Source organism: Perognathus longimembris, chromosome 11 (genome assembly GCF_023159225.1).
Source record: "Perognathus longimembris pacificus isolate PPM17 chromosome 11, ASM2315922v1, whole genome shotgun sequence".
NCBI lineage: Eukaryota > Metazoa > Chordata > Mammalia > Rodentia > Heteromyidae > Perognathus > Perognathus longimembris.
This window is the reverse complement of record NC_063171.1, coordinates 19,820,813-19,846,141: the sequence shown is the minus strand read 5'-3', so window position 1 is coordinate 19,846,141 and position 25,329 is coordinate 19,820,813. Positions and strand designations below refer to the sequence as shown.

The 25,329-nt window shown below is 44.8% G+C and overlaps 1 protein-coding gene and 1 long non-coding RNA gene across 3 annotated transcripts in view; one reads left to right on the top strand and one right to left on the bottom strand.

The window, feature by feature from the left end:
* Positions 1-793: 793 nt before the first annotated feature.
* LOC125359164 lies at positions 794-23,173 on the bottom strand. Its single transcript, XR_007212506.1, has 3 exons — positions 22,613-23,173; positions 14,312-14,318; positions 794-833 (listed from the first exon to the last, which is right to left on the bottom strand). It is a non-coding gene; the product is annotated as an uncharacterized LOC125359164 (long non-coding RNA).
* The window catches only part of Dhx9 (DExH-box helicase 9), a 33,163-nt gene continuing 27,400 nt past the window's right edge, over positions 19,567-25,329 (top strand). The window contains exons 1-3 of one of the 2 annotated variants that reach the window (XM_048356738.1): positions 19,567-19,694; positions 23,181-23,308; positions 23,876-24,016. In XM_048356738.1, coding sequence (XP_048212695.1) covers positions 23,198-23,308; positions 23,876-24,016 — 252 coding nt within the window. In that variant the 5' untranslated portion in view covers positions 19,567-19,694; positions 23,181-23,197. The remainder of the gene's footprint in view (positions 19,695-23,180; positions 23,309-23,875; positions 24,017-25,329) is intronic. The other variant, XM_048356739.1, reaches the window with a different exon arrangement.

The following is a 25,329-nucleotide window of genomic DNA, read 5'->3' as shown; positions in this document are numbered from 1 at the left end:
TTCGATTCCCCAGCACCACATATACAGAAAACGGCCAGAAGTGGCGCTGTGGCTCAAGTGGCAGAGTGCTAGCCTTGAGCAAAAAGAAGCCAGGGACTGCTCAGGCCCTGAGTCCAAGCCCCAGGACTGGCAAAATAAATAAATAAATAAATAAAATAAAGGACAGAGACTTGAGAAGACAATTTCTGCTATTCTTAAGTAAAAGGAGTAGTAAGAAGATAAATGCAAGAATGAATTCAGGGACCAGGCACTGTCCTTAAACTTTTTTATTCAAGGCTGATGCTCTACCACTTTGAACCATAGCACCACTTTGAGTTAGGGACTTTCCTGCCTAGGCTGGCTTCAAACAATGATCTGTGGATCTAAGCCTCCTGAGTAGCTAGGATTCTAGGCGTTAGCCACTGGCACTGGCTCCTGGGCAAATGTAAGGACACTATGTGTCCCTAGCTCAGGATGTAGTATCCTGGTCACCCAGGACTCCAACCCACGAAAATAAAGTCACCAGCACTCAGTCAATCACTTTTCATGAATGCATTTAAAGGATTTGCATTTCAGGGTGCCTCAAAAAAAGTCTCTTAAGATGAAAGCTTTAGCAAGGATTTATTTTAGTGTAGCAGGATTAAAGTGAGAAGAGAAAGAGAGAGAGAGAGAGAGAGAGAGAGAGAGAGAGAGAGAGAGAGAGAGAGAGAGAGAGAAAATGGGAACTAAAATCTCAAACTGAGGACTCTTTTTTTTTTTTTTTTGGCAAGTCCTGGGGCTTGAACTTAGGGCCTGAGCACTGTCCCTGGCTTCTTTTTGCTCAAGGCTAACACTCTACCACTTGAGCTACAGTGCTACTTCTGGCTTTTTCTATATTTGTAGTGCCGAGGAAGGGAACACTTTATCCGTTCTCCAGTGAAAATAATGCCTTGTTTTGTTTTTGTTTTTGTTTTTTTTTTGGCCAGTCCTGGGGCTTGGACTCAGGGCCTGAGCACTGTCCCTGGCTTCCTTTTGCTCAAGGCTAGCACTCTGCCACTTGAGCCACAGCGCCACTTCTGGCCGTTTTCTGTATATGTGGTGCTGGGGAATTGAACCCAGGGCCTCATGTATACAAGGCAAGCACTCTTGCCACTAGGCCATATCCCCAGCCCCTGCCTTGTTTTTTTTTTAACTATATTTTGTTATCTTTTTTTTTTGGGGGGGGGGGTGGAGAGCCGCAGTGGGACCCACGAGGGATTGAACCCAAGATGTTGCACTTGCTAGGCAAGTATTTTGCCACTGGGCTACATCATAGGAATACAATACCAGGAAACTTTTGAGTTTTTGTTGTGTTGTAGGAAATAGAGCTGACTCCATCTTGATTAGGGAAACATGGCAGGAAATGTTGGGGGCAGTAGATTAGGTCAACCTGACCCCAAAATTCTGCTTCTGTAAATGGCTTGCTTAACTTATTTGTTGCTTGCTCTACCCCCTGCATCAACCCCCTACATCTGTACTATGCTTTTACCTTTATAAGCCCCAATTTGAGGACTGCTCCGGTCACAGTGGCAGCTCCCAAGTCTGTACTGTGTCCCTGGCCAGTCACCCTGCTTTTTTAGGGGCGTAGTTTCAGCTCCTGAGTCTGTACTGTGTCCCTGGCTGATCAGTTTGCTTTTTGCTTGAAACTGTCTCTGAGTAGTAGACTGTTGGAGGGATGGGGAATCCCCTCCCTCAAACCCCATAACATTTTTTGGTATATTGATGGGGAAGAGTCGTTACCCACCTTCTTGGGGGGGGGGGGGGCGGGGCGGCGGAGAAGATGCCTGGGTAAAGAAAAGAAAGAGAGGTGTGTGTGTGTGTGTGTGTGTGTGTGTGTGTGTGTGTGTCTGAGCTTGGTCCACCAATCTGTTTCTGTGGGCCCATCTGGGTGGGTCCGACTGTAGGTCTGTGGACCCCTCTGTGTGTATCCATCTGAATCTGAAGTTGCACTGTCTGTAGGCTTGAGACAGAGAGAAGCTGGACACAGCGGAGCTCTCTGAGGCTGGGGTGGTCAAGGCACACCTTGACCCCCTTCTGAAGGTCCTCATAGTTGAGGACGTGTATGTTGATTTTGTTCCTCATTCTGTGTATGGTCCTGTTCATCTGTGCCTGTTCTCAATTCTGCTTTTGCTTGCTACTCTGACTCATCAACCCACCTGGGCCGAGGTCCAGCAACTCTTAGATGTTCTTTTCACCACTGAAGAGAAAGGCCAGATTCTCCGGGAAGCCAAAAGCTGGTTCCGGGACACAATGGCAGGCCATCAGAAGATCCCCTTGAGATAGAGGAAGCCCTCCCCTCACAGAATCCAGATTGGCACCCGAATTCGCTGGTAGAGAGCAGCAGACTCTTCTAGGGGTTTTCTGGGCCAGTGGAAAGCGCCTAATCAATTTGTCTAAGAAGAACACAGAAGGAAGAGGAGTTTGAGCCCCGTGAGAGGAGGCCAGAAAAGGAAAGAGGAGGTAGCAGAAAAGGAATGTGGAAGTTACCAAAGGGTCAGGAGAATATCCACAAGCCTTTTTACTTGTTCGTGGACAAAAAGCCTGGGGTAGGAAAAAAGCGTGCCCCCTGGGAATTTCCAGGGCCCTGTGGTCTTTCCACCGCTCTGACAGCCAGTTTGTCAATGCCAGACGTGCCATTCAAAAAAAGAAAAAAAATCAATCTTTTTGGAGTTACTTAGAAATCTTCTAGAAGTAAGTCTCTGTGTCTCTGTGCTGTTTTGTGTTATATGTTTTTCTGAATTCTGTGTTTGCCTTAGTCTTGAGTCTCTCGGGTTCAGTCTTGTGTCTCTATAGGAGAAATCAGAGCCTGCTTTGTGCGGTGTCCCCTTCTGCAATCCGGCAGCTGAGGACATTGTACTATCAACTAGCTAAAGTTAACAAATTGAAATTGTGAAGTGCTCCTGGCTAAAACTGGCCTCAGATAGTCAGGCCACCTACTGGGTTGAGATCAGCCCTTCTTCCAACTGAGGTACTTAAAGGGTCAATTGATATATAAAATGTTCTAGTAAAATGGGCTAAAGAATATAGAGTCAAGTACTGGGTAGTCGGAGTCTTAACTCCAGGGAACCCCCTTCCAGCTATCTTCAGCAGAAAAGTATTTGATACTAAAATGCCTTGCTAACACTAGCCATCCCTGGAAAAATGGGGCCCTGGTAAAGTGCTTTGTTAAAAATTTTTATCTTAAATCTTGATCACCTGCAAGTGTAAGGTTGGCAAATATATCTTTTGCCACTGAAAATGTATGACCCAATGTTCATTTTTGTGCTCTTTAAGATATTATTGCATGAATGTATGTCTGTGCATGTGTGAGTGTGAACATATTCAAGATTAAAACTGTCAGCATAATGTAAAAATGGGTGAGTTTAAGTTTAAACTCCAAAAGGTCATCAGTTTGGGAGCTACCAAAAGACTAAATGGATTATTGCAGTGTTTTAAAGAGAAACTACAGTTAAAAAGACCTCTCTAGTGCTGGGGACATGGCCTAGTGGCAAGAGTGCTCACCTCGTATACAGGAGGTCCTAGATTCAATTTCCCAGCACCACATATACAGAAAATGGCCAGAAGTGGTGCTGTAGCTCAAGTGGCAGAGTGCTAGCCTTGAGCAAAAACAAGCCAGGGACAGTGCTCAGGCCCTGAGTCCAAAGCCCAGGACTGGCCAAAAAACAAACAAACAAACAAAAAGACCTCTCTAATTTGTGGTTGAAAAATTTGGTATCTTATTGCATAAGGCTGTTTGCACGGTCATCAAGCTATCTGGTTTAGTAAAAGGCATTGGGAACTTGAAATTTGTTTCCCTCCACCATTAAAGTTTGGGACTAAATGTCAGAAATTTGGATGTAAAGGTTTGTCACTGTTAAAGCACTGCTTGGGGTTCTCAGTCAGAGATCAACAGGAAAGGACAGGAAATCCTGGGTCAGGCCTATGTGCCTATCCTCAGGAGTGAGGGGTGACCTGGCAAAGGTGCAGCTTAGCTAGTGGGGAGTCCACACATGGTGGTACAGGCCCTGGTGGGAGTCCACATATGGTGGGACAGGCCATAAGGGGAGTTCATGCATGGTGGAAGAGGGTAAGCTGGCACCAAGGCAGTTCATCAAGCTCTAGGGAGTGGGATGGGTATATACCCATTCTGTATGACAGGCCAATAGCGGACTTTCCTTGTCTGACAGGCCAATAGCGAACTTTCCTTGTCCTGTCTCTTTTGTTTTCAGATGAACACTGGAAACCTGATGGTAAAAATGAATAATTTGGTATTTCTAAAACTGTCCCTTAGGACAGGTGTGCTAACTCAGAAGCTAGGACCCTGGTATTAGCTAGTGGCCTGCTTACCTAAGAAATTAGACCCAGTTGTGTCAGGATGGCCTGCTTGCCTCAGAGTAATTGCAGCAACAGCTCAAAGACTCATGCTACCAGACTGAGAAATACAGGTGGGAAATTTGGAGAGGAGGATTGGAGCTATATGTTGTAATTTGATTTATAGGCTATTTTGCAATTTGGATGTATTGAAAAGGTGAAGATGCTAAGTCTGGATTGTAATTCTGGTATTTGTAATTCTTGCATTAAGGAAAACCTCAATTTAGATCAGATTTTCTAGGCAGTAATTCAGACTGAAGAAAAAAAATGGCTCATTTAAAACAAGCAGCCTGAAGCAATGGGTACTTGGTACCTCTAGGCTTCAGAGAACTACAAATGCAGGTGAAAGCCAAAGTGTAAGTGTTAGGGCAGAGGTTAGCAAAAGGCTTCGAAAATCAAGAATGCATTTCTAGATATGAAATTTGGAAGTGAAATTGTCCTAAATGTTTGTTTCAAATTGGATAAAGGAAAAATTAGGGCTATCAAGATGATTGCTTAATTGCTATTCCAGTTTGCCTTGCAGATTTTCTGTAAAAATTGCAGACAGGTCCACAGGGAAGGACAGACAATTCCTACAGGTTTGTCAGATGTAACTTTGACCCTTAATAAGTTCCAGGTAAGAGCATGCTTAAAAACTACTTCTGTGGGCTGGGAATATGGCCTAGCGGCAAGAGTACTTGACTCATATACATGAAGCCCTGGGTTTGATTCCCCAGCACCACATATATGGAAAACAGCCAGAGGTGGCGCTGTGGCTCAAGTGGCAGAGTGCTAGCCTTGAGCAAAAAGAAGCCAGGGACAGTGCTCAGGCCCTGAGTCCAAGGCCCAGGATTGGCCAAAATAATAAAATAAATAAAAAAAGAGTGCTTGCCTCCTACACATGAAGTTCTCGGTTCGATTCCCCAGCACCACATATATGGAAAACAGCCAGAGGTGGCGCTGTGGCTCAGGTGGCAGAGTGCTAGCCTTGAGCGGAAAGAAGCCAGGGATGGTGCTCAGGCCTCGAGTCCAAGGCCCACGACTGCCCCCCCCCCAAAAAAAAAAAAAAAACTACTTCTGTGTGGACCATCTTGTTGCTTTTAATTGGAGTAAAGTGGCCTTTTGTAAGACTCATTGATCTGAAATCTGCAGTTCGAAGCCAGCTAGGGCAGAGAAATGTCCCTGAGAGAGTCTTCATCTCCAGTCATCCAGCAGAGTGCTGGGAACAGAGTTGTAAGTGTGTGGAGCTCAAAGTGGCAGAGTGGTAGCTTTCAGCTGGAGAGCTGAGGAACAGCACTCAGGTCCTGAGTTGAAGTCCAGCTACTGTAAAAGTGGAAAAGTCTCTCCTGGGACAAAAGTGGTGGAGCATCCAGAGGCGGTAAGCCACTGCTTGAATGGCAGAGATAGTGTCAGATCCTAGAGTCACTTGCTTTTGGCCCTTCAAAAGTTAATCGGAGGGCTGGGGATATGGCCTATTGGCAAGAGTGCCTGCCTCGTATACATGAGGCCCTGGGTTCGATTCCCCAGCACCACATATACAGAAAACAGCCAGAAGTGGCGCTGTGGCTCAGGTGGCAGAGTACTAGCCTTGAGCGGGAAGAAGCCAGGGACGGTGCTCAGGCCCTGAGTCCAAGCCCCAGGACTGGCCAAAAAAAAAAAAAGTTAATCGGAGGGCTGGGAATATGGCCTAGTGGCAAGAGTGCTTCCCTCACATACATGAAGCCCTGGGTTCAATTCCCCAGCACCACATATATAGAAAACGGCCCGAAGTGGTGCTGTGGCTCAAGTGGCAGAGTGCTAGCCTTGAGCAAAAACAAGCCAGGACAGTGCTCAGGCCCTGAGTCCAAGGCCCAGGACTGGCAAAAAAAAAAAAGTTAATCGGAGCCAGGAGGTCCTAGAAGAATGCCTTTCAAATGTCCATGTCTACTTTGTAACTGGGCAGGAACTTGCCAGTCATCTGTGGTAGTGTGTAGTAAAGCTAAGTTTGTCAAATGGGAGTATAGTTTAAAAACCCAACCTCCTGCATCTGTTCAAAGCCCTGAGTAAATTTTGAGCTGGCATATCTGTTCAGGAAAGGAAGTTTGTGGACCTGAGATCGTGTCTTTATTGACATGTCTAAGGCCTGCAAAGGTAATTTAGGCATTGTTAGGCCATCAGAGATCAGTTTCCCCAGCCAGTCAGAAAAATGCTTCTGCAAACCAGCATGCTAAAAGACCACAATGTTGTAGCCCAAGAAGAGATCTGTGCAGATCTGTTAAAAGTTAACTGTTGGGGCTGGGGATATGGCCTAGTGGCAAGAGTGCCTGCCTCGGATACACGAGGCCCTAGGTTCGATTCCCCAGCACCACATATACCGAAAACGGCCAGAAGCGGTGCTGTGGCTCAAGTGGCAGAGTGCTAGCCTTGAGCAGGGAAGAAGCCAGGGACAGTGCTCAGGCCCTGAGTCCAAGGCCCAGGACTGGCAAAAAAAAAAAAAAAAAAAGTTAACTGTTGTATGTAATTTCCAGTCTGGAGTAAAGCTCCTAATAGACATCAGATACTGGCAACCCTTTGGCAAAGTAGGCTAAGTAAGGTTATAGGTTCCTGGCTCAGTAGGGTCAGCGTCCCTGAGTCAGCCTGAAGAAGTTACAGAAGATGGATGATCATGGAAGTGGAGCTGTGGCTCAAGTGGTAGAGCACTAGCCTTGAGCACAAAGAGGCTCAGGGACAGTGCCCAGGCACTGAGTTCAAGCCTCACACCGACTAAATAAATAAATAAATAAATAAAACAAAGAAGATGGATGATCTTCATCAGGTCCCCTTAAGATCAAGGTACCAGAGTTGTTTGGAAGATGAGGCAGGATAATTTAGAGGTATGGAAAACAGTGGTAACAAGTGCACAAGAGTGGAGACTGCACTTGTGAGAGATGGTTCTTTAAGCAGTCTATGCAGAAAGTTGCAGGCAACCCAGCAGAAGGTGTGACATTCTGTTGGAGCCACTGGGAGCCACATCCCCTGCCCATCCCATTTGGATTAAGATCAAGGACAGACTGACAGTCATCTGGAAGAATCTACATCTTTACCCTGAGCACCCCTACTGTGGTGAAAGCAGATAGGATTCCATCACACACAGCTGATTCCTGCTGGAAGGCTTCTTTGGAACCATGGAAACTAAGATTTTGGGGGACATTCTTTCTGTGGTAACCTTCCCATTCCTCTGAATTGACTGGAGTTGACTAGCTCTTGTTAAGCAAATTGGATAAAGCATGTGTGGCAGGCTAGAGAGTCACTCCCAGGGCTGGCAGGGGTGGGAGGGTATTAGGGTGAATCCAGATGGATTAGGGTGTGTCCTCAGGAGGGAGGGAGGTAACTGCCTCCAGGTATGCCATTTACCTAGGTAACTGGATGGAGATTTAAAGAGGAAAGCACCTGCATGGAGCCCTCTTGGGGTGGACCTCACAGATATCACTGGCCAACCTTAGGCACTTAGAGGCACAGAAAACTGGATTGGCCCATGTGTTAATGCATTTTCATTTGTACAAAGAATTGGGGCCATAAAACTGATGGTCCTACCCATCCAGTACACCCCCCTCAATGTTAATGAAATAAATCCAGTGTTGACTAGGCTGAAAGAAAAGGGAGGATGCTGTAGGGAGTAGAGCTGACTCCATCTTGATTAAGGAAACATGGCAGGAAATGTTGGGGCCAGTAGATTAGGTCAACCTGACCCCAAAATTCTGCTTCTGTAAATGGCTTGCTTAACTTGCTTGCTGCTTGCTCTACCCCTGGCATCAACCCCCTACATCTGTGCTATGCTTTTACTTTTATAGACCCCAATTTGAGGACTGCTTGGAATCATGGTGGCAGCTCCCGAGTCTGTGCTGTGTCCCTGGCTGGTCAGTTCACTTTTTGCTTCCCCAATAAATCCATCTTTTTGCTTGAGACTGTCTCTGAGTGGTGGACTCTAGGAGGGATAGGGAATCCCCTCCCTCGAACCCCATAACAGTCATTGTTGTCATTTATTTTTTGCCTTTCATGGGGCTTAAACTCTGGGCGTGGGTGATGTCCCTGAGCAATTCAGCTCAAGGCTAGCACTCTACCAACTTGAGCCACAGCGCCACTTCCAGTTTTCTGGTGGCTAATTAGAGATTAGGGTCTCTCAGACTTTTCTGCTGTGGCTGGCTTTGAATCTGGATCCTCAAATCTCATTCTCCTGAGTAGCTAGGATTATAGGTGTGAGCCACCAAAGCCTGGCACTTTTGAGTCTTGAGAGGCTTTTTGCTATTTCCCAGTTCATTCCATGTGTTTATGTTACGGGGTTAGAAATGTCACGGGGTTTGAGGGAGGGGATTCCCCATCCCTCCAAGAGTCCACCACTGACAGTCTCAAGCAAAAAGAATTTTTTGGGGAAGCAGAAAGCGAACTGACCAGCCAGGGACGCAGCACAGACTCAGGAGCTGAACTGCGACAGTGAAAAGCAGGCTGACCAGCCAGGGACACAGGGCAGACTTGGGAGCTGCCACCATGACCCCAAGCAGTCCTCAAATTGAGGCTTATAAAGGTAAAAGCATAGCACAGATATAGGGGCTTGACGCAGGGAGTAGAGCAAGCAACGAACAAGTTAAGCCATTTACAGAAGCAGAATTTTGGGGTCAGGTTGACCTAATCTACTGTCCCCAACATTTCCTACCATGTTTCCCTAATCAAAATGGAGTCAGCTCTGCTCCCTACAACAGTTTACAGTCAGGTCCTAGGTTGCCTCATAAAGGTGTTTTGTTAATATCCTAAAGCCAGAGAGTCAAGTTGCATAAAGCCAGCTATTCCCAGATTGTTTGAGCTGTTTCTTTGTGGTAGTGCTAATTTGAAGAAGTCTTTTCTTAGAAGTAAGGGTTTGTTCCCCTGAAGTTACAATGTAGTGTATAGATATTTTACCTTTTGTTCACACACACACACCTGTTTTTGAACTTGGGTGCTGTCCGTGAGCTTTTGTGCTCAAGGCTAATGCTTCCACTTGAGCCCCAGCTCCACTTCTGTCCTTTTGTGGTTAATTGGAGAAAAGAGTCCTACAGACTTTCCTTCTGGGCTGACTGTGTACCATGGTCTTCAGATCTCAACTTCCTGAGTAGCTAGAATTACAGAAATGAGCAACCGGCAACAGGCTGAGAAAGTTTTTATGGAAAGACCCAATATTCTGTATACACCTCAAAACTAAGATCATCTATACATTGTAATCAGACTCCACTTCTGGCATTTTGCCAGTTATTTGCAGCTAACAGTCTTTTGGATTTGTCGCCTGGTCTGGCTTTGAGCAGCAATTCTTCTCACAGACCACACATTTTTAAGGGTCTTAATTCCCTTGCTAAGGTATCCCCAGTTTTTTTGGGGGGTTGTTGGGTTTTGTTTTGGTTTTGGGTTTTTCTGGTGCCTCTCTTAGGGCTTGAATTCAGGCCGAGGCACTATCTGAGCTCTTTTTGCTCAAGGCTAGTACTCTATACTACTTTGACCCACAGCTCCACTTCTGGTTATCTGGTGGTTAATTGGAGGTAAGAGTATTTTGGACTTCCCTGGCCAGGCTTGGCTTTGAACCTGGATCCTCAGATTTCAACCTTCTAAGTAGGTAGGATTACAGGCATGAGCCACCAGCGACCCATTTGTTGTTGTTGTTTTTTAATGCAATAAGTTTAAATCTGACAAACTGAAATGTAAGAAAAAAAATCTCCTTGGTTATCTCTAGTATGAATTAAACTCAAGGGAAGGGCTGGGGATATGGCCTAGTGGCTAGAGTGCTTGCCTCGTAGACATGAAGCCCTGGGTTTAATTCCCCAGCACCACATACACAGAAAATGGCCAGAAATGGCGCTGTGGCTCAAGTGGCAGAGTGCTAGCCTTGAGCAAAAAGAAGCCAGGGACAGTGCTCAGGCCCTGAGTCCAAGGCCCAGGACTGGCAAAAAAAAAAAAAAAAATGAATTAAACTCAAAATTGTTGTCTCTTACAAACCAAGATTAGAATTAATGATTGTTCCATTATGATAAGATAAGCATGATTGCTAAGAATAAGATATTGAACTAGATTTACTGTGTGACCTGGACTTTGGTGGCTAACATTTGTAATCCTAGCTACTTGGGAGACTGAGAAGAGAGAAAGCAGCTTGAGCAGGAAAGTCTATGTAGCTCCAGTCTCCAATTAACCAGCAAAAAACTGGAAGGAAGCCAGACACTAGTGGCTCACGCCTATAATCCTAGTTACTTAGGAGGCTGAGATCTGAGGATATGGTTCAAATAAGCCAGCCCAGGCAGGAAAGTCCATGAGACTCTTACCTCCAATAAACTCAGAAAAAGCCAGAAGTGGCGCTGTGACTCAAGTGGTAGAGTGCTAGCCTTGAGCATAGAGAGGCTCAGGGACAGAGCCCAGGCTCTGAGTTCAAGTAAAGGTTGACTCAAGTGGTAGAGTACCAGCCTTCAGCACAAGACAAGGGCAGTGTAAGGCCGTAAGTTCAATTCCCAGCAATATAAGAACTATTCTTCCTAACCTCTTAACTTTAATTACTTTTGAGCAGGTAGAAGGGAAGAATTATTTTCTCTTGATAGGTGATTACATGTTTGAGAAGCTAAATTTGAGTGTCAAGTAGATTAGATTAAGAGTTACCTAAAAGATTAGTAAAACACTTCTGGGGGTGTCTGGGATAGCATTTTCAGAGACAATTAGATTATGAGGGCTCTGACCTAATGAATGGCTTAATATATTAACGGATTCAAAGTTCAAATGGAGGTCTGGTGCCAATGGCCCAGGCCTGTAATCCTAGCCACTCAGGAGGCTGTAATCTGTGGCCTGAAGTTTAAAGCCAGCCTGGGTAGATAAATCCAAGGAACAAATCCACCTACCCAGCAAAAAGCCATAAGGGGAGATGTGGTTCAAGTGGTAGAGCACCATCAATGAGCAAAAAAACTATGCAAGAGCCATTTATCACTCACACCTGTAATCCTAACTAGTCAGGAGGCTGAGATCTGAGAATCAAGGTTCAAAGCCAGCCTCGGTAAGAAAATCTGAGACTCATTTCCAGTTTGTAAGAGTAATCAGTAAAAAAAGCCAGAAGTAGAGGTCTGACTCAAGTGGTAGCTTTGAGGAAAGGGAATGTAGTTTGGGGTAGTCTCTGACATGGTTTGCAGGTAAGCTGTTGGCTTAGGTTCATTATCCCCAGGTTCTTCAGGGACTGGAATATTAGCTTTCAATTTCACTTTCTTCATTGTTCTACTGCCCTTAGTTCCATGTTGGCTGCTGGCCAGAGGAGTCAGTGTTTCATCATAGCACAACATGGTAGTTTGTTTCCTCTAGAAAAGGAGGAGGGAGAGAGAAACAGAACACTCCGAGTTGAAACTGAGGGGCTATGGCTTAACCAACTAGCATTTATTTCTCATAGCTCTGGATGCTAGGATGTCCTAATATGGTTGGTTGTTGCTAAGGGTCCTCTTCCTAGTTTCAGCACCATGCATGCATGTGTGCTCGTGTGTGTTATACTGGGGTTTGAAGTCTGGGCCCAGCACTATCTCTCAGCTTATTTGCTCAAGGCTGGCACTCTACCAGCTGAGTGTGCCACAGTTCAATGTCCCACTTTTAGTGGAATCAATTTAGTGGTTAATTCGAGATAAGAGCCTCAAGGACTTATCTTGGCCAAGTGTGGCTTCTCAGATCTTTGCCTCCTGAATAATTAGGATTACAGGTATGAGCCACTAGCCCCCAGATTGCAGTAGCTTTCTTGTTAAACACTCACGGAGCAGAGAGAGGGCTTCATCCTCATCATTTTCTTGTGAAGGTACCAATATCATCATGACCTCGTCTGAACTCAGATATGCCCTTACAATCCTACTTCCAAATGCCATCGTATTGGGGATTAGAAATTCAGTGTAAGGGGCTGGGGATATAGCCTAGTGGCAAGAGTGCCTGCCTCGGATACACGAGGCCCTAGGTTCCATTCCCCAGCACGACATATACAGAAAACGGCCAGAAGGGGCGCTGTGGCTCAAGTGGCAGAGTGCTAGCCTTGAGCGGGAAGAAGCCAGGGACAGTGCTCAGGCCCTGAGTCCAAGGCCCAGGACTGGCCAAAAAAAAAGAAAAAGAAATTCAGTGTAAGAATTTGGTAGAGAGGGTATGTGTCTCTCAAATAATCCATAGTAGAATTTATTTGCAGATAGATGGTAGTTGAAACTATAGGAAGAATAAGATTGTGCAGGTACAGTAGATATAGAGTGCAAGAAACAGAACCCCGGGGGCTGGGAATATGGCCCAGTGGTAAAGTGCACGTCTGGTATACATGAAGCCCTGGGTTCGATTCCGCAGCACCATATATATTCCTCAGCACCATATATGTATATATATATATATTTTTTTGTTTGTTTGTTTGTTTGTTTTTGTTTTTGTTTTTTGCCAGTAGTAGCGCTGTGGCTCAAGTGGCAGAGTGCTAGCCTTGAGCAAAAAGAAGCCAGGGGGGGCTGGGAATATGGCCTAGTGGCAAGAGTGCTTGCCTCATATACATGAGGCCCTGGGTTCGATTCCTCAGCACCACATATACAGAAAATGGCCAGAAGTGGTGCTGTGGCTCAAGTGGCAGAGTGCTAGCCTTGAGCAAAAAAGAAGCCAGGGATAGTGCTCAGGCCCTGAGTTCACGGCCCAGGACTGGCCAAAAAAAAAAAAAAAAAAAGAAGAAGCCAGGGACAGTGCTCAGGCCCTGAGTCCAAGCCCCAGGACTGGCAAAAAAAACTAAACAAAATAAACAGAACCCGGGCATGACAGGTATTCAGAGCAGAAATGGAGGAAAACAAGCTGTGAGGAGTGTCAGAACATAGCTGTCCTCTCCAAAGAGCTCCAGAAGTCCTCATTATTTATTTATTTATTATTTATTTATTTTTGCCAGTCCTGGGGCTTGGACTCAGGGCCTGAGTACTGTCCCTGGCTTCTTTTTGCCCAAGGCTAGCTCTCTGCCACTTGAGCCACAGCGCTATTTCTGGCCATTTTCTGTATATGTGGTGCTGTGGTGCTGGGGAATTGAACCCAGGGCTTCATGTATATGAAGCAAGCACTCTTGCCACTAGGCCATATCCCCAGCCCAGAAGTCCTCATTTTTGAGGGATGGTGTTTCTCAGAGAAATTTGCTTTGGAAGTCTCAACCTTGGAGACGAACATAGAACTCAGAAAAAAAAAATAGTTGGCTAGCAAGGGTCACCAGCCTAGAAGGCTTAGTATTTCCCAGCAACCACTAAAGACCGCTTTCAAGTGTGAAAAGCCCTAGAAACTGAGCAGTTGAGTCATGCAGAAGCAGGGAAGTCCCATCATAGGCTGAATCCCAGCACAAGGTACTATGGGGCTTCCCTGCCTGCAAGGCAGAAAGCCACAACTAGAAGACCAATTCTGACCCCTTACCCCTGACTAAAGAAAAAGCAAGAGCTGGGAATATGGCCTAGTGGCAAGAGTGCTTGCCTTATATACATGAAGCCCTGGGTTCGATTCCTCAGCACCACATATATACAAAAAGGCCCGAAGTGGCACTGTGGTTCAAGTGGCAGAGTGCTAGCCTTGAGTAAAAAGAAGCTCAGGGACAGTGCTTGGGCCCTGAGTCCAAGCCCCAGCACTGGCAGAAAACAAAAGAAAAAGCAAGATCAACCCTGAGGGATCTGCCAGTGCAGGGCAAGATAAACTATGCCCCGGCTCAAATCCAGTGAGGGGATACTAAATGGTTAATGACTGGCTCCTGAAAGAGTCCAAGAGGAGGCAAAAATATGTAGCATTTGTTTTCACGAATTAGCCTATACCGTCAAAATTTTATGCATATATACTCATATTATTATTATTATTATTATTTTTATTTTTTTTTTTTTTGGCCAGTCCTGGGCCTTGGACTCAGGGGCCTGAGCACTATCCCTGGCTTCCTTTTGCTCAAGGCTAGCACTCTACCACTTGAGCCACAGCGCCACTTCTGGCCATTTTCTGTATATGTGGTGCTGGGGAATTGAACCCAGGGCCTCATGTATACGAGGCAAGCTCTCTTGCCATTAGGCCATATCCCCAGCCCTATGCTCATATTATTTTGAGCCTTCCAACAGAAATCCATAATGTGTATTTTGTAGTTAATGGACCACTAACCAGATACTTCATATACTTCAAATTTAGTATCATAATTTTTTTGTGTGTGTTGGCCTGCTCCTGGGGCTTGAACTCAGGGCCTGGCTGCTACCCTTGAGCTTTTTTTTTTTTTTTTTCCCCCTCAAAGCTAGTGTTCTAACCACATGGTCCATAGCTCCACTTCTGGTTTTGGTGGTTAATTGAAGATGTTTCAAGGGCTTTCCTGCCTGGGCTGGCTTCAAACTGCAATCCTCATCTAAGTCCCTGAGTAGAATTATTGGTGTGAACCACTGGTGCCCAGCAATAAAGTTTTTTTTTTCTTTCTATGAACAAACAGGGCCGCTACCTCAAATGTTCTGTCATTCTTTAAAAAATGTGAATTACAGAACTGTGGGATAGCCATTATTTTGCTAAGCCACTAAGTTTGTTGTAATTTGATGTCTAGCAGTAGAAAACAATTACAGGCACTTTGTGGAAATAGTTCATTCACTCTACATTGCTTTTCTTTCAATTTCTTAGGACTTTTGTTTATTCCAAAGTCTTTCGGGTTCATTTCCATAATGATCAGACAGCTCAAATACTGCTAGCCCTGATTGTTGCTGATTGTTAGGATTAATGATCCCAGTGAGCTGGAGGTGTGCTCAAATGGTAAAAAATGTTTGCTTAGCAAGTGCAAGACCCTGGGTTCATATCCCAGTGCTGCCACAAATAAATAGTTAATGACCATTGAGAATCATCACATTTAATATAATTGTGAAATATTGTTTTGATTTATAAAATACAACTGGATATGGCAATTTATAAGTGACTCTAGGTAAGCATACAGTCAGACTAAAGGAGAATATTCTTAGGGGAAGAACCCAAAGGCATAAATCCTATCAACATTTAAAATGCTATTTCTATTTATCAAAACAAACTCTAGGAGATAGAAACAGGAGGTTTTTTTTTTCTTATTGTTAGTGGTGGTGGTGGTAGTGTTTGTTTTTGCTTTGTAGGCTTTTTTTTTGTCTTTTTATGGAAAGGAGGCACAGACATGGAAGGAGACAGGAAGAACAAATGCAGTATACACTATGTGGAAAATGAACCACACAACTTGTGGGCAAGGACAAGAAGGGGAAGCAGGGGAAAAGTGAAGGAAGGGGTGGCAGTATCCAAAAGAAATGTGCACATTACCTGAATTGTGAAATGGTAACCCCTCTACACAACACCTTAATAATGAATTGTATTTTAAAAAGGAATTGAGCTGGGCACCAGTGGCTTACACCTGTAACCCTAGCTACGCAAGAGGCTGAGATCTGATGATCATCATTCAAAGCCAGCCCTGGCTAATAAAATTATATTTAAGAAATACTGTTTTGATCTGATCCCCACACTGCAAACAATTCAGGGGCTATGACTTTCTTGGATATAACCAATTAGGAGGGAGAAGATATGGTGGCACATGCTTGCAAGCCTAGCTACTTAGGAGGCAGAAATAGAAGGGTCTCAGCTTGAAGCTTAGGCACAAGTTTGTGAGATATGTATGTGTGTATGTATGTATGTATGTATGTATGTGTATGTTAGATCTCAGAAACTAAGCTGGGTGTGTGACTACATGCCTATGGTCACAAGTACTTGAGAGGAAAAGAGAGAAGGATAATAGTTCTCGACTGCTTGTGAAAAATCAGGTACAAGACCATCTGAAAAACAAACTAAAAGCAAAAGGATTGGAACATTACCCAAGTGGTAGAGTATTTGCCTAGCAAGCAATATCACCAACACTGGTCTTCTCAAGACACCACAATCTACTTACATTTTCGTTGTTACTAGGGGTTGGTATTTCATTTCCCAACCCTCCACCATCTACTTAGAGTAAAATGAGGTACCAAAACCACCTCTTCAGTTTCTGTCATGTGTTTTAAGTGTAGGTGTTGGTTATAACCACTTTCTTTGTCAGAAACTTTGCCTCACTTTAATGAACTGGCAGAAGTAACAAATAACATGAGACTCCCTCTAATTTAAGACACATCTTTACTGCTTTCTTTTCCATGAAACTCAAACTAAGTTGGTTTTCTTACTTTATTTTCAACCAAGAAGATAAAGTGAAATGGTAAGTTGTTGGGTTAGAAGTGACCAGACTTTCCACTATTTGTTACAAATAAGCTATAATCTCATATTCCTTAAAAAAAAAAAAAAAAAAGGCCAAAGTCTCACTGTCTCTGGATGAGAGCTTCCCAGCTTCCCATCAAAAAAGGTTCTTGGTGGCCAAGTGAGGTGCTGTTTATTATTCTAAAACATGATCTAAGCCTACCTAAAACACTGGGATAATAGGTAAGTCTCAGGGCTGGGGATATGGCCTAGTGGCAAGAGTGCTTGCCTCATATACATGAGGCCCTGGGTTCAATTCCTCAGCATCACATATACAGAAAATGGCCAGAAGTGGCGCTGTGGCTCAAGTGGCAGAGTGCTATCCTTGAGCAAAAAGAAGCCAGGGACAGTGTTCAAGCCCTGAGTCCAGTCCCCAGGACTGGCCAAAAAAAATAGGTAAGTTTCAGATTTTCTCTTGCCAGACAAAGCTTTCATTTTTTTCGGTCTTTTTACTCCTTCAGGGAGCCTTGCAGCTCAAAGGGGGAAGGCAGGAGATTAGCTCCTTTATGTCTCTCTATTCTTAAAACCGTGCAAAGGAAAAACTGTGAAAAGGAAAAAAGCTATCTGCCTTCCTCCCAAGTTTATTTCCAGATTCTAACTTCTAAGTCTGGCAACTTTAATGTTTAGAAATTATAATCTCCCTGTGTCTTTATCTTACACATCCTGCCTCATCATTATATAGCACAGGGTGACCTACATACCTTGATCCTCCTGCTTCAGCCTCCCAAGTACTCACTCAGCTCATTCAGTTCCAAATTTTTACAAACAGTTCCTACTTTTTAAAATTAAATTGTTATCTTGCTTTATGCTACTTTATTAAATTCCTCATTTCCTAGTTCCCGAATCTTTTTATCTATCTAAAGATGGAATGTGAGGGACCAACTCCCACCTAAATCCCCCTGCTCAAGCAAGACATCAGATACACAGGAACAGGCTTGACCACATGCCTGTCCCCAGGCTGGTTATTCCAACCTGGGCTCAGCCTATTGTCCCTTTCACCCCAGACATAGCATTCTATTCTGGGTCTGGCCAAGGATATGGCTCTTGGCCCCCAAGAAACCATGGCCCATTTTTATCTTCTGCTTCCTTGTAAAGACCCATATAAACCCGGCCCCAAAATTCAGTCTCTTGCACAACCTCCAAACTAGGGAAGGTCCGTGCCCCTTGCTAGCAATAAAGAGTCCTAAAGTCCAGCCTTTTCCTTTTCAGTTCTCTTCCATTTTCCTAACAACTATTAAGGGCCTCATGCACTTTAGGCAAGCACTCTACCACTGAGCCACACTATCAACCCCTAGATAATTTTAATCTATGAATTAAATGGGCCAAGATTAATTGGGGGACAGGAATTTTTTAGGGGAGGGACAGGATCTTGCTATGTAGCCAAGAATGTCCAGAAACTCATTATATTCCTGCCACAGTCTTCAGTAACAAGTTTTGTGTTTGGTTGTTTGTTTTTTGTAATTTTTTTTTCCTGGGGCTGGGAATATGGCCTAGTGGCAAGAGTGCATGCCTCGTATATATGAAGCCCTGGGTTCGATTCCCCAGCATCACATATATAGAAAATGGCCAGAAGTGGTGCTATGGCTCAAGTGGTAGAGTGCTGGCCTTGAGCAAAAAGAAGTCAAGGACAATGCTCAGGCCCTGAGTCCAAGGCCCAGGACTGGAAAAATAAAAATAAAGAAAAAAAATGTTTTTTTCGGGCTGGGGATATGGCCTAGTGGCAAGAGAGCTCACCTCGTATACATGAAGCCCTGGGTTCGATTCTCCAGCACCACATATCTAGAAAACGGCCAGAAGAGGCGCTGTGGCTCAAGTGGCAGAGTGCTAGCCTTGAGCAAAGAGAAGCCAGGGACAGTGCTCAGGCCCTGAGTCCAAGGCCCAGGACTGGCCAAAAAAAATAAATAAATTTTTTTTTTCTGTTCTGGGGCTTGACCTCAGGGCCTGGGCAGTGTCCTTGAACCTCTCTGTGCTCAAGGCTAGCACTTTTCCACTTGAGCTACAGCTTTTTCTATTTATGTGGTACTGAGGAATCCAACCCAGGGCTTCAGGTATGCTAGGCAAGCACTCTACCACTAAGCCACATTCCCAGCTCAGTAAGTTTTACCAATGCACAGAATCTTGTTGGGTTTAGGATGAAGTCCAGGAGTAGATGCTTATCTAGCATGCGCCTAGGCTGATCCCTATTTCTACACACACACACACACACAAAACCAAAAGTATATTAATAAACTGCAACATAAGTGCAGCTTCACAGTTGAATCTTATATTGAGCTAAACAAAGGACAGGGAAAATTTAAGAAGTGAAAAAGGGGTAGGGATTTGGTTTGCTGGTGAGAGTGGGAGGAAATCCATGGAGGAACAGGACCATCTTGTTTTGTAGGTGAATCTTCCATTTAACAACCACTAGTGGTAATGCAGGGAATCCACCCGGACCCTCATCTCTTCTTTCAGGTCAGATCTGTTCTGGGCAGGAAGAGGCTCTCAGAAAAGCCATGTATTTCCCTAACACAGATTGCCTTTAGAGGTAAATTTATTTTGTACAAGCACAGCCTCAAGGCCCGGGTGTGGCGGTGCCAGAGATCCGGGCTACAGGGGTTAAGATGGCATCCCAGGCTTGATCTCGTCTCAGAAACAAGGCTAAAGAAAGGGTTGGAGGTCAGACTGTTGTACGTCCAAAAACAAAGGACAAAGACAAAAGGGGAGCCTTTCGGATTAGTCCTGTCGGCGGTTTTCCCAGTGACTGACAAAGATATTTCAGGGTGATGCACTTTGGGGTACCACAGTACGATATATCACAGGAGCATCCACCCGCCGCAAGGCCTCGCTACCCCAAAGGCTCGGCAGCACAGGCCGCCAAGCAGGAAGTAGCACAACGGAACCTGGCGCAACGGTTCTCGCCGGCCGCGGGACGCCAGGCGGCGGGAAATGGCTGCAGCCCCACCCCCTCCCTGGAGGCTCTCGCGCCCCGAAGTCCGCCTTCTGCGCATGCGTAGGAGCCCTGACTCCGCCCCCTGGAGCAGCGGTCGGAGCCATTTCGTCGCGGCCTCCATGCGTGCGGCCGTGTTCTCTTTCGCTCTCTCGGTTGAAGGCCGGAGCCACTAACTGTCTTTTAGAGGACTGCGCTTTCAGGCACCGGGAAGCAGAGGCAGGTACGGTGGAGATGTCCTGCCCACCGGAGCGGGGTGGCGGGGCTGCGGGAGGGCCGCAGGCATCGGTGCTGCAGCCGGCTTTGTTGTGAGGCGCGGGCGGCGGCGGGTGGGGGAAGGGCCCGGCCGCCGGCGCGTTCCCGGATTGCCTGGCGATGCTTGCGGCGTTTGTGCGCAGCCGCAGGAGGCGAGGCCCGGCCCGTAGCCCGGTTTTGCGCACTCGGGTCTCCAGCGCACCACCGGCTTTCTCTTGAGGCCGAGGGGCGCGGGCGCTGGCGCGGCCGGAGGGGGGAGGGGAAGGGAAGTCGCGTCACCCGCGGTGCCTCGTGGTCGCCGCCGCCGCCTAGGCTCGAGTTATCTCATTTCCTGCGGCAGATCTCGACGCGGGCTCGCAGGCCCCGCGGCTCGGATCAGGTACGGTCCGGGCCCCGGGTACGGCGGAGGGAGAATAAAGGGAGGTTTTTGTAAAAAGATGGGGTGAAATTAAGGAAAGCGCTGGGGAGAGCGCTACTTCGGGTAGCCGGAGAGGGCGTCTCAAAGGCGGAAGGAGGGGCACGGGAGCCTCTTAATCTGGGCCTCTGGGTCGGAAATAAGAATTACGGAGCTCACACGCTTAAGGCCAGAGTGGCTGGGAACTTGAAAGGGTACCGAGTGACTGGATGGGAGGTGGAGAGGGGGCGCGGAAGAACGAGTTTTATGGCGGCAAGCCAGTTAGTATGCTAATTGCAGGACTCCCTTGTAGTGTCGGGTTAGATGCAATTATTTCGGAACCCAAATCGCATGTGATACATGCTAGTAGATGCGGGGTCAGATAACCTTTGTGTGTGTCGGTACTGGGGCTTGGATTTAAGGCCGGGACACTCCCTTTGTAGCTTTTTTGCCCAAGACTGGCACTCTACCTCTTGAGTCAGCCCCACTTCCCGCATTTTTGACAGTTAATTGGAGGCGAACGTCTCATGTACTTTCCTGTCTTGGCTGACTTTCAATCACGGTCTTCTCAGATCTCTGCAGGCTGAGATCTGAGGACCGCAGCCAGTCCGGGCAGAAAAGTCCGTGAGACTGCATTCAGAAACGGTGGTGATGTGGCTTAAGTGGTAGGGTGGTAGTAGCCTTGAGCTCAAAGAGGCTCAGGAACAGAGCCCAGGCCCTGAGTTCAAGACCCAAGACTGGAAAAAAAAATTATCCAGTTAGGGTCCTGTGTGTGCGCTCCTTCACTCGTGCGGAACTCAGGGCCTGTGCCTTGCCCTTGAGAGAAAAAAAGGCTGGCACTTCACCATTTTAGCCGCAGCTCCACTTCGGGCTTTTTGTTGGTTACTTGGACATAGTAATAGTCTTAGACTTTGCTTCTTTGGCTGGTTGCGAACCAACATCCTCAGCTTTCTGAGTAGCTGAGGCGTGAGCCACCGACAACTCTCAGCATCTTATCTTACAGGGAATGTTAATCTTTTTCATCTGTAAAAAGGGCATAGTAATAATCTTCCTTGGTACACAGTTTTAAGATTAAGAACAGTAGTTATTTATGCACTAAGGATCAGCAATGCTCTGATACACTAAGGGTTGGTTCTAAGGGATAGGCTGTAAACGATCTTGAGATAATGCATTACAACTCCCAGATTAATAACCTGGTTTCTTGGGTGGTTAACTATTAGCCTGAAGATGTATGTTAGTGTTTCATAGGCTTAATACTGCGCTTTCAGTGAATATGTATGTATATATATATATATATCTGCATATAGCTGGCAGGAATACTAACAGGAGTTTTGAGATTATGAGACTACATAGGGAGAAAGGAATTTGATAGCGTATTTCTTATTTTATGTCCATGTTTTTGGTTGTTTATGTGAGCAATCCTGGAGTTTGGCCTGGGTGCTGTCCCTGTGCCTTCATGCTCAAGACAAGGTGCTCTACCACCTGAGCCGCAGCTCCACTTCCAGCTTTTTGGTGGTTAATAGGAGATAATTTCACAGCTTTCATGCCAAAGGCTGTCATTGAACTGCCTGGGCTATCGGCCTCTAGAGTAGGTAGGGTTACATGCTTGAGATATCCACTTACCATGTTGTGTTAATGTATATTTTTAAACTTATATTGGGGTGGAATTTATGGCTGGGCATTGTGTTACCGCTACTGTTTGTTCTCAAAATACCTCAAATCAGCTTAGAAATCAACAAGACTGTCTCTTAAGTTCCACTGGCTTAAGTTAATGGCAGATTGGCCTAGTTGCTTGTCTGGTGATGAGGCAACAATACATAGTAGATGGCCAGTGGGGCAGCAAAGCTGTAAGCTATTAAACCTCCTGGTGTGGTTATAGGTTGTGGTTGGCCTAGGGTCCCAATATCCATCAAGGTCCCTGGACCCCTGCCTCCCAATGACTGGAAGGCCTCCTACTTGTAGCTACTGGGACCCACCTCTTAAAATGTGCACAGGCTGATTTTCAGATATCAGCCTCCTAAGTAGCCACGGTTACACAGGCTTCTGGCTTGAGGAGAATTCTTTATTTATATGCTGGCTATGGGGCTTAAACTCAGGGCCTAAGTACACTACACTGTTGATGAGCTTTTTTGTTCAAGACTAGTGCTTTGAGCCACAGCACCACTTTTGTTTGTATTTATATACTGTTTGATATTGACTACTGGCAGACCATCTTTGGTTTATACACAAAATATTGATGATCATTTCTTAGTGGTGTTTTAATTGGGGCCAATATTGAAGGGCTAAAAGCATTTACTTAAGTTTCCTAAGCATTATTATTTTTTTTTACCAGTCCTGGGGCTTGAACGTGGGCTGAGAGCACTGTCCCTGGCTTCTTTTTGATCAAGGATAGCACTCTCCCATTTAAGCCACAGTGCCACTTCCATCTTTTTCTGTATATGGTGCTAAGGATACGAACTCAGGGCTTCATGTATACAAGGGGAGCACTCTACCACTAGGCCACATTCCCAGCCCCCTAAGCATTATTTTCTATAAATTAAAAGACAGTATGTACCATGTCTTTTCATTGTTGGGGGAGAATGAGTTAAAGTTTAAGATAAAAATCAGTGCCTAAAGATAACCATCATAGGGGATAATTCTTTCCATTTTTATGCACATTTCTTATGTAATTCATAGTTTGATCCTTTTGCTTATGGCACACCATAAATGTTTCAAATCATAGTTAAAATTTCTCTTCATGGGCTGGAAGAGTGCTTGCCTAGCACGCTTGAAGCCTGGGTTCTAGTCTTCAGTACCACATAAACAGAAAAAGCCCAAACTTGCACTATGGCTGAAGTGGTAGAATGCTAGCCTTGAGCAAAAAGAAGCTTGGGGAGTGGGCTCAGGCCCTGAGTTCAAGCCTCAGGACTGGCAAAAATTTTTTTTTTCTCTTCATAGGTAAGCTTAATAGCAGTATGATAGTATATTCTGCACTTAATCTAGATTTTACAGTAATTTCCAGGTATTATTGTTTATTTCCAAGTGTTGCTATCATCATATTTTGTACTTTCGTTTCCTTAGGTCTGAAGACCTGAATCATGGGTGACATTAAAAATTTTCTGTATGCCTGGTGTGGCAAGAGGAAGATGACTCCATCCTATGAGATTAGAGCAGTGGGGAACAAAAACAGGCAGAAGTTCATGTGTGAGGTAATAAAGAATATGGTGGTATATGAATCTCATTTTGGGTTAAGCACATTGCTTGGAAATGTTAACAAAAAATCCATTGCACACTGGGGATTCCATTGCACATTGGGAAATAATTATTGTGCTTGGTTGTTTTGTTAAATAATTAATTGGTGAGGTATATTATTTGGATTAGAGCATAAATCTTCCTTGCTTAGTGTCAGTAGAAAAGTGGAGAGAAGTTGTCTTCACTCTGGAAAATTTTACTAACTTATGTACAATCAGTGCTTACAATAAGAGGAGTATTTTCTCTGTGTATGACTACAAAATAGGATTTTAATGTGGGATATTCTGTTAGATGAGAATATCACCCACTAGCTGCTTGAATTAAAATAATTATTAATTAGAGCATTCTGCCTGAATTAGCTTCTCTGTTAGTGTATAATTCAGGGTTTTTCATAGGGTAGCCCCATGTTTTCAATGCTTTTGTATATAATACTGTGTAATCAATATATATACAAGAGGTAGTTATTATCTATTAGTGGACTATGGGTTTGTAGAAAACTAACATTTTTAATATTTATTTTGAAGGTGCGGGTAGAAGGATATAATTATGCTGGCATGGGCAATTCCACCAATAAAAAAGATGCACAGAGCAATGCTGCCAGAGACTTCGTTAACTATTTGGTTCGAATTAATGAAGTAAAGAGTGAAGAAGTCCCAGCTGTTGGGGTAAGTTTGAAGCTAAGCACTTGAGATGTATATTGAATATAGGAGTAAAAGTTGAGTTTAGTGTAAACATATGCAGACTTTTATTTTTGTCAGTTGTGGAGCTTGAACTCGGACCTGGGTGCTGTCCTGGAGCTCTTTTTGAGGGTGGGCTTTTTTGGTACTGGGGATTGATTGAACATGGCATTGTAATTGCTAGGCAAGCCCTTTGCCACTGAGCTACCTCCCTGCCCTTCCTGAGCTCTTTCACTCATGGGTACCACTCTACCACTTTGAGCCACAGCTCCACTTCTGTTTTTCTAGTGCTTAATTGGAGATAAGAGTCAAGGATTTTCCCTGCCTAGGCTAGCTTCAAACCGGGTTCCTCAGATCTTAGTCTTCTGCGTAGTTAGCATTACAGGTGTGAGCCACCAGTGCCCAGCTAAAATACTAATATTTATTTATTTATTTATTTAGCTAGTTCTGGGCTTGGACTCAGGGCCTGAGCACTGTCCCTGGCTTTGTTTGCTCAATGCTAGCTAGCACTCTGCCACTTGAGCCACAGTGCCACTTCTGGCCATTTTCTATATATGTGGTGCTGGGGAATCGAACCCAGGGCTTCATGTATATGAGGCAAGCACTCTTGCCACTAGGCCATATTCCCAGCCCCCTAAAATACTAGTTTTTATGTGTGCATAAAATAACTAAAAAATGCCCCAAACCAGTGAGGTCTAGAAGCTTATTCAGAATGTTTCTAACTTAAAATGGTTCTACTTGTAATGGTGGCTAGAAAGTGATTCACATTTGTTAGGAATTAAAACTTGAATTTTCACCTTTACTAGGCTGTATGAAAAATTCTCAAAACCCCTATTCAGCTATGTGATCACAAGGGTAAAAACAGTATTTTGCAGTATTGTTTATATGTGCACATTGACCTTACTGTTTAATTTTTAGTACCTAGAATGATATCTAATGGAAACTCATCAAAAGTAATTTTGAATACTTAAGGTATTCTCAAATGAAGGTAATGAGGAAAAACACTCAACTACAGAAGTAGTTAAACTAAAAAGTATACATTTGTGATTTTGCTTTTTTTGTGTGTGCCAGTTCTCTGGCTTGAACTCAGTGCCTGAGCCACTGTCCTTGGCTTCTTTTTGCTCAAGGCTAGCATTCGACCACTTGAGCCACAGCACCACTTCTAGTCTTTTCTATATATATTGTGCTGAAGAATTGAACCCAGGGCTTCATGTATGCAAGGCAAGCACTCTACCACTTCTACCACTAGGCCATAATCCCAGGCCCATGTTTGTAGCTTTTTTTTTTTTTTTAAAGAAAAT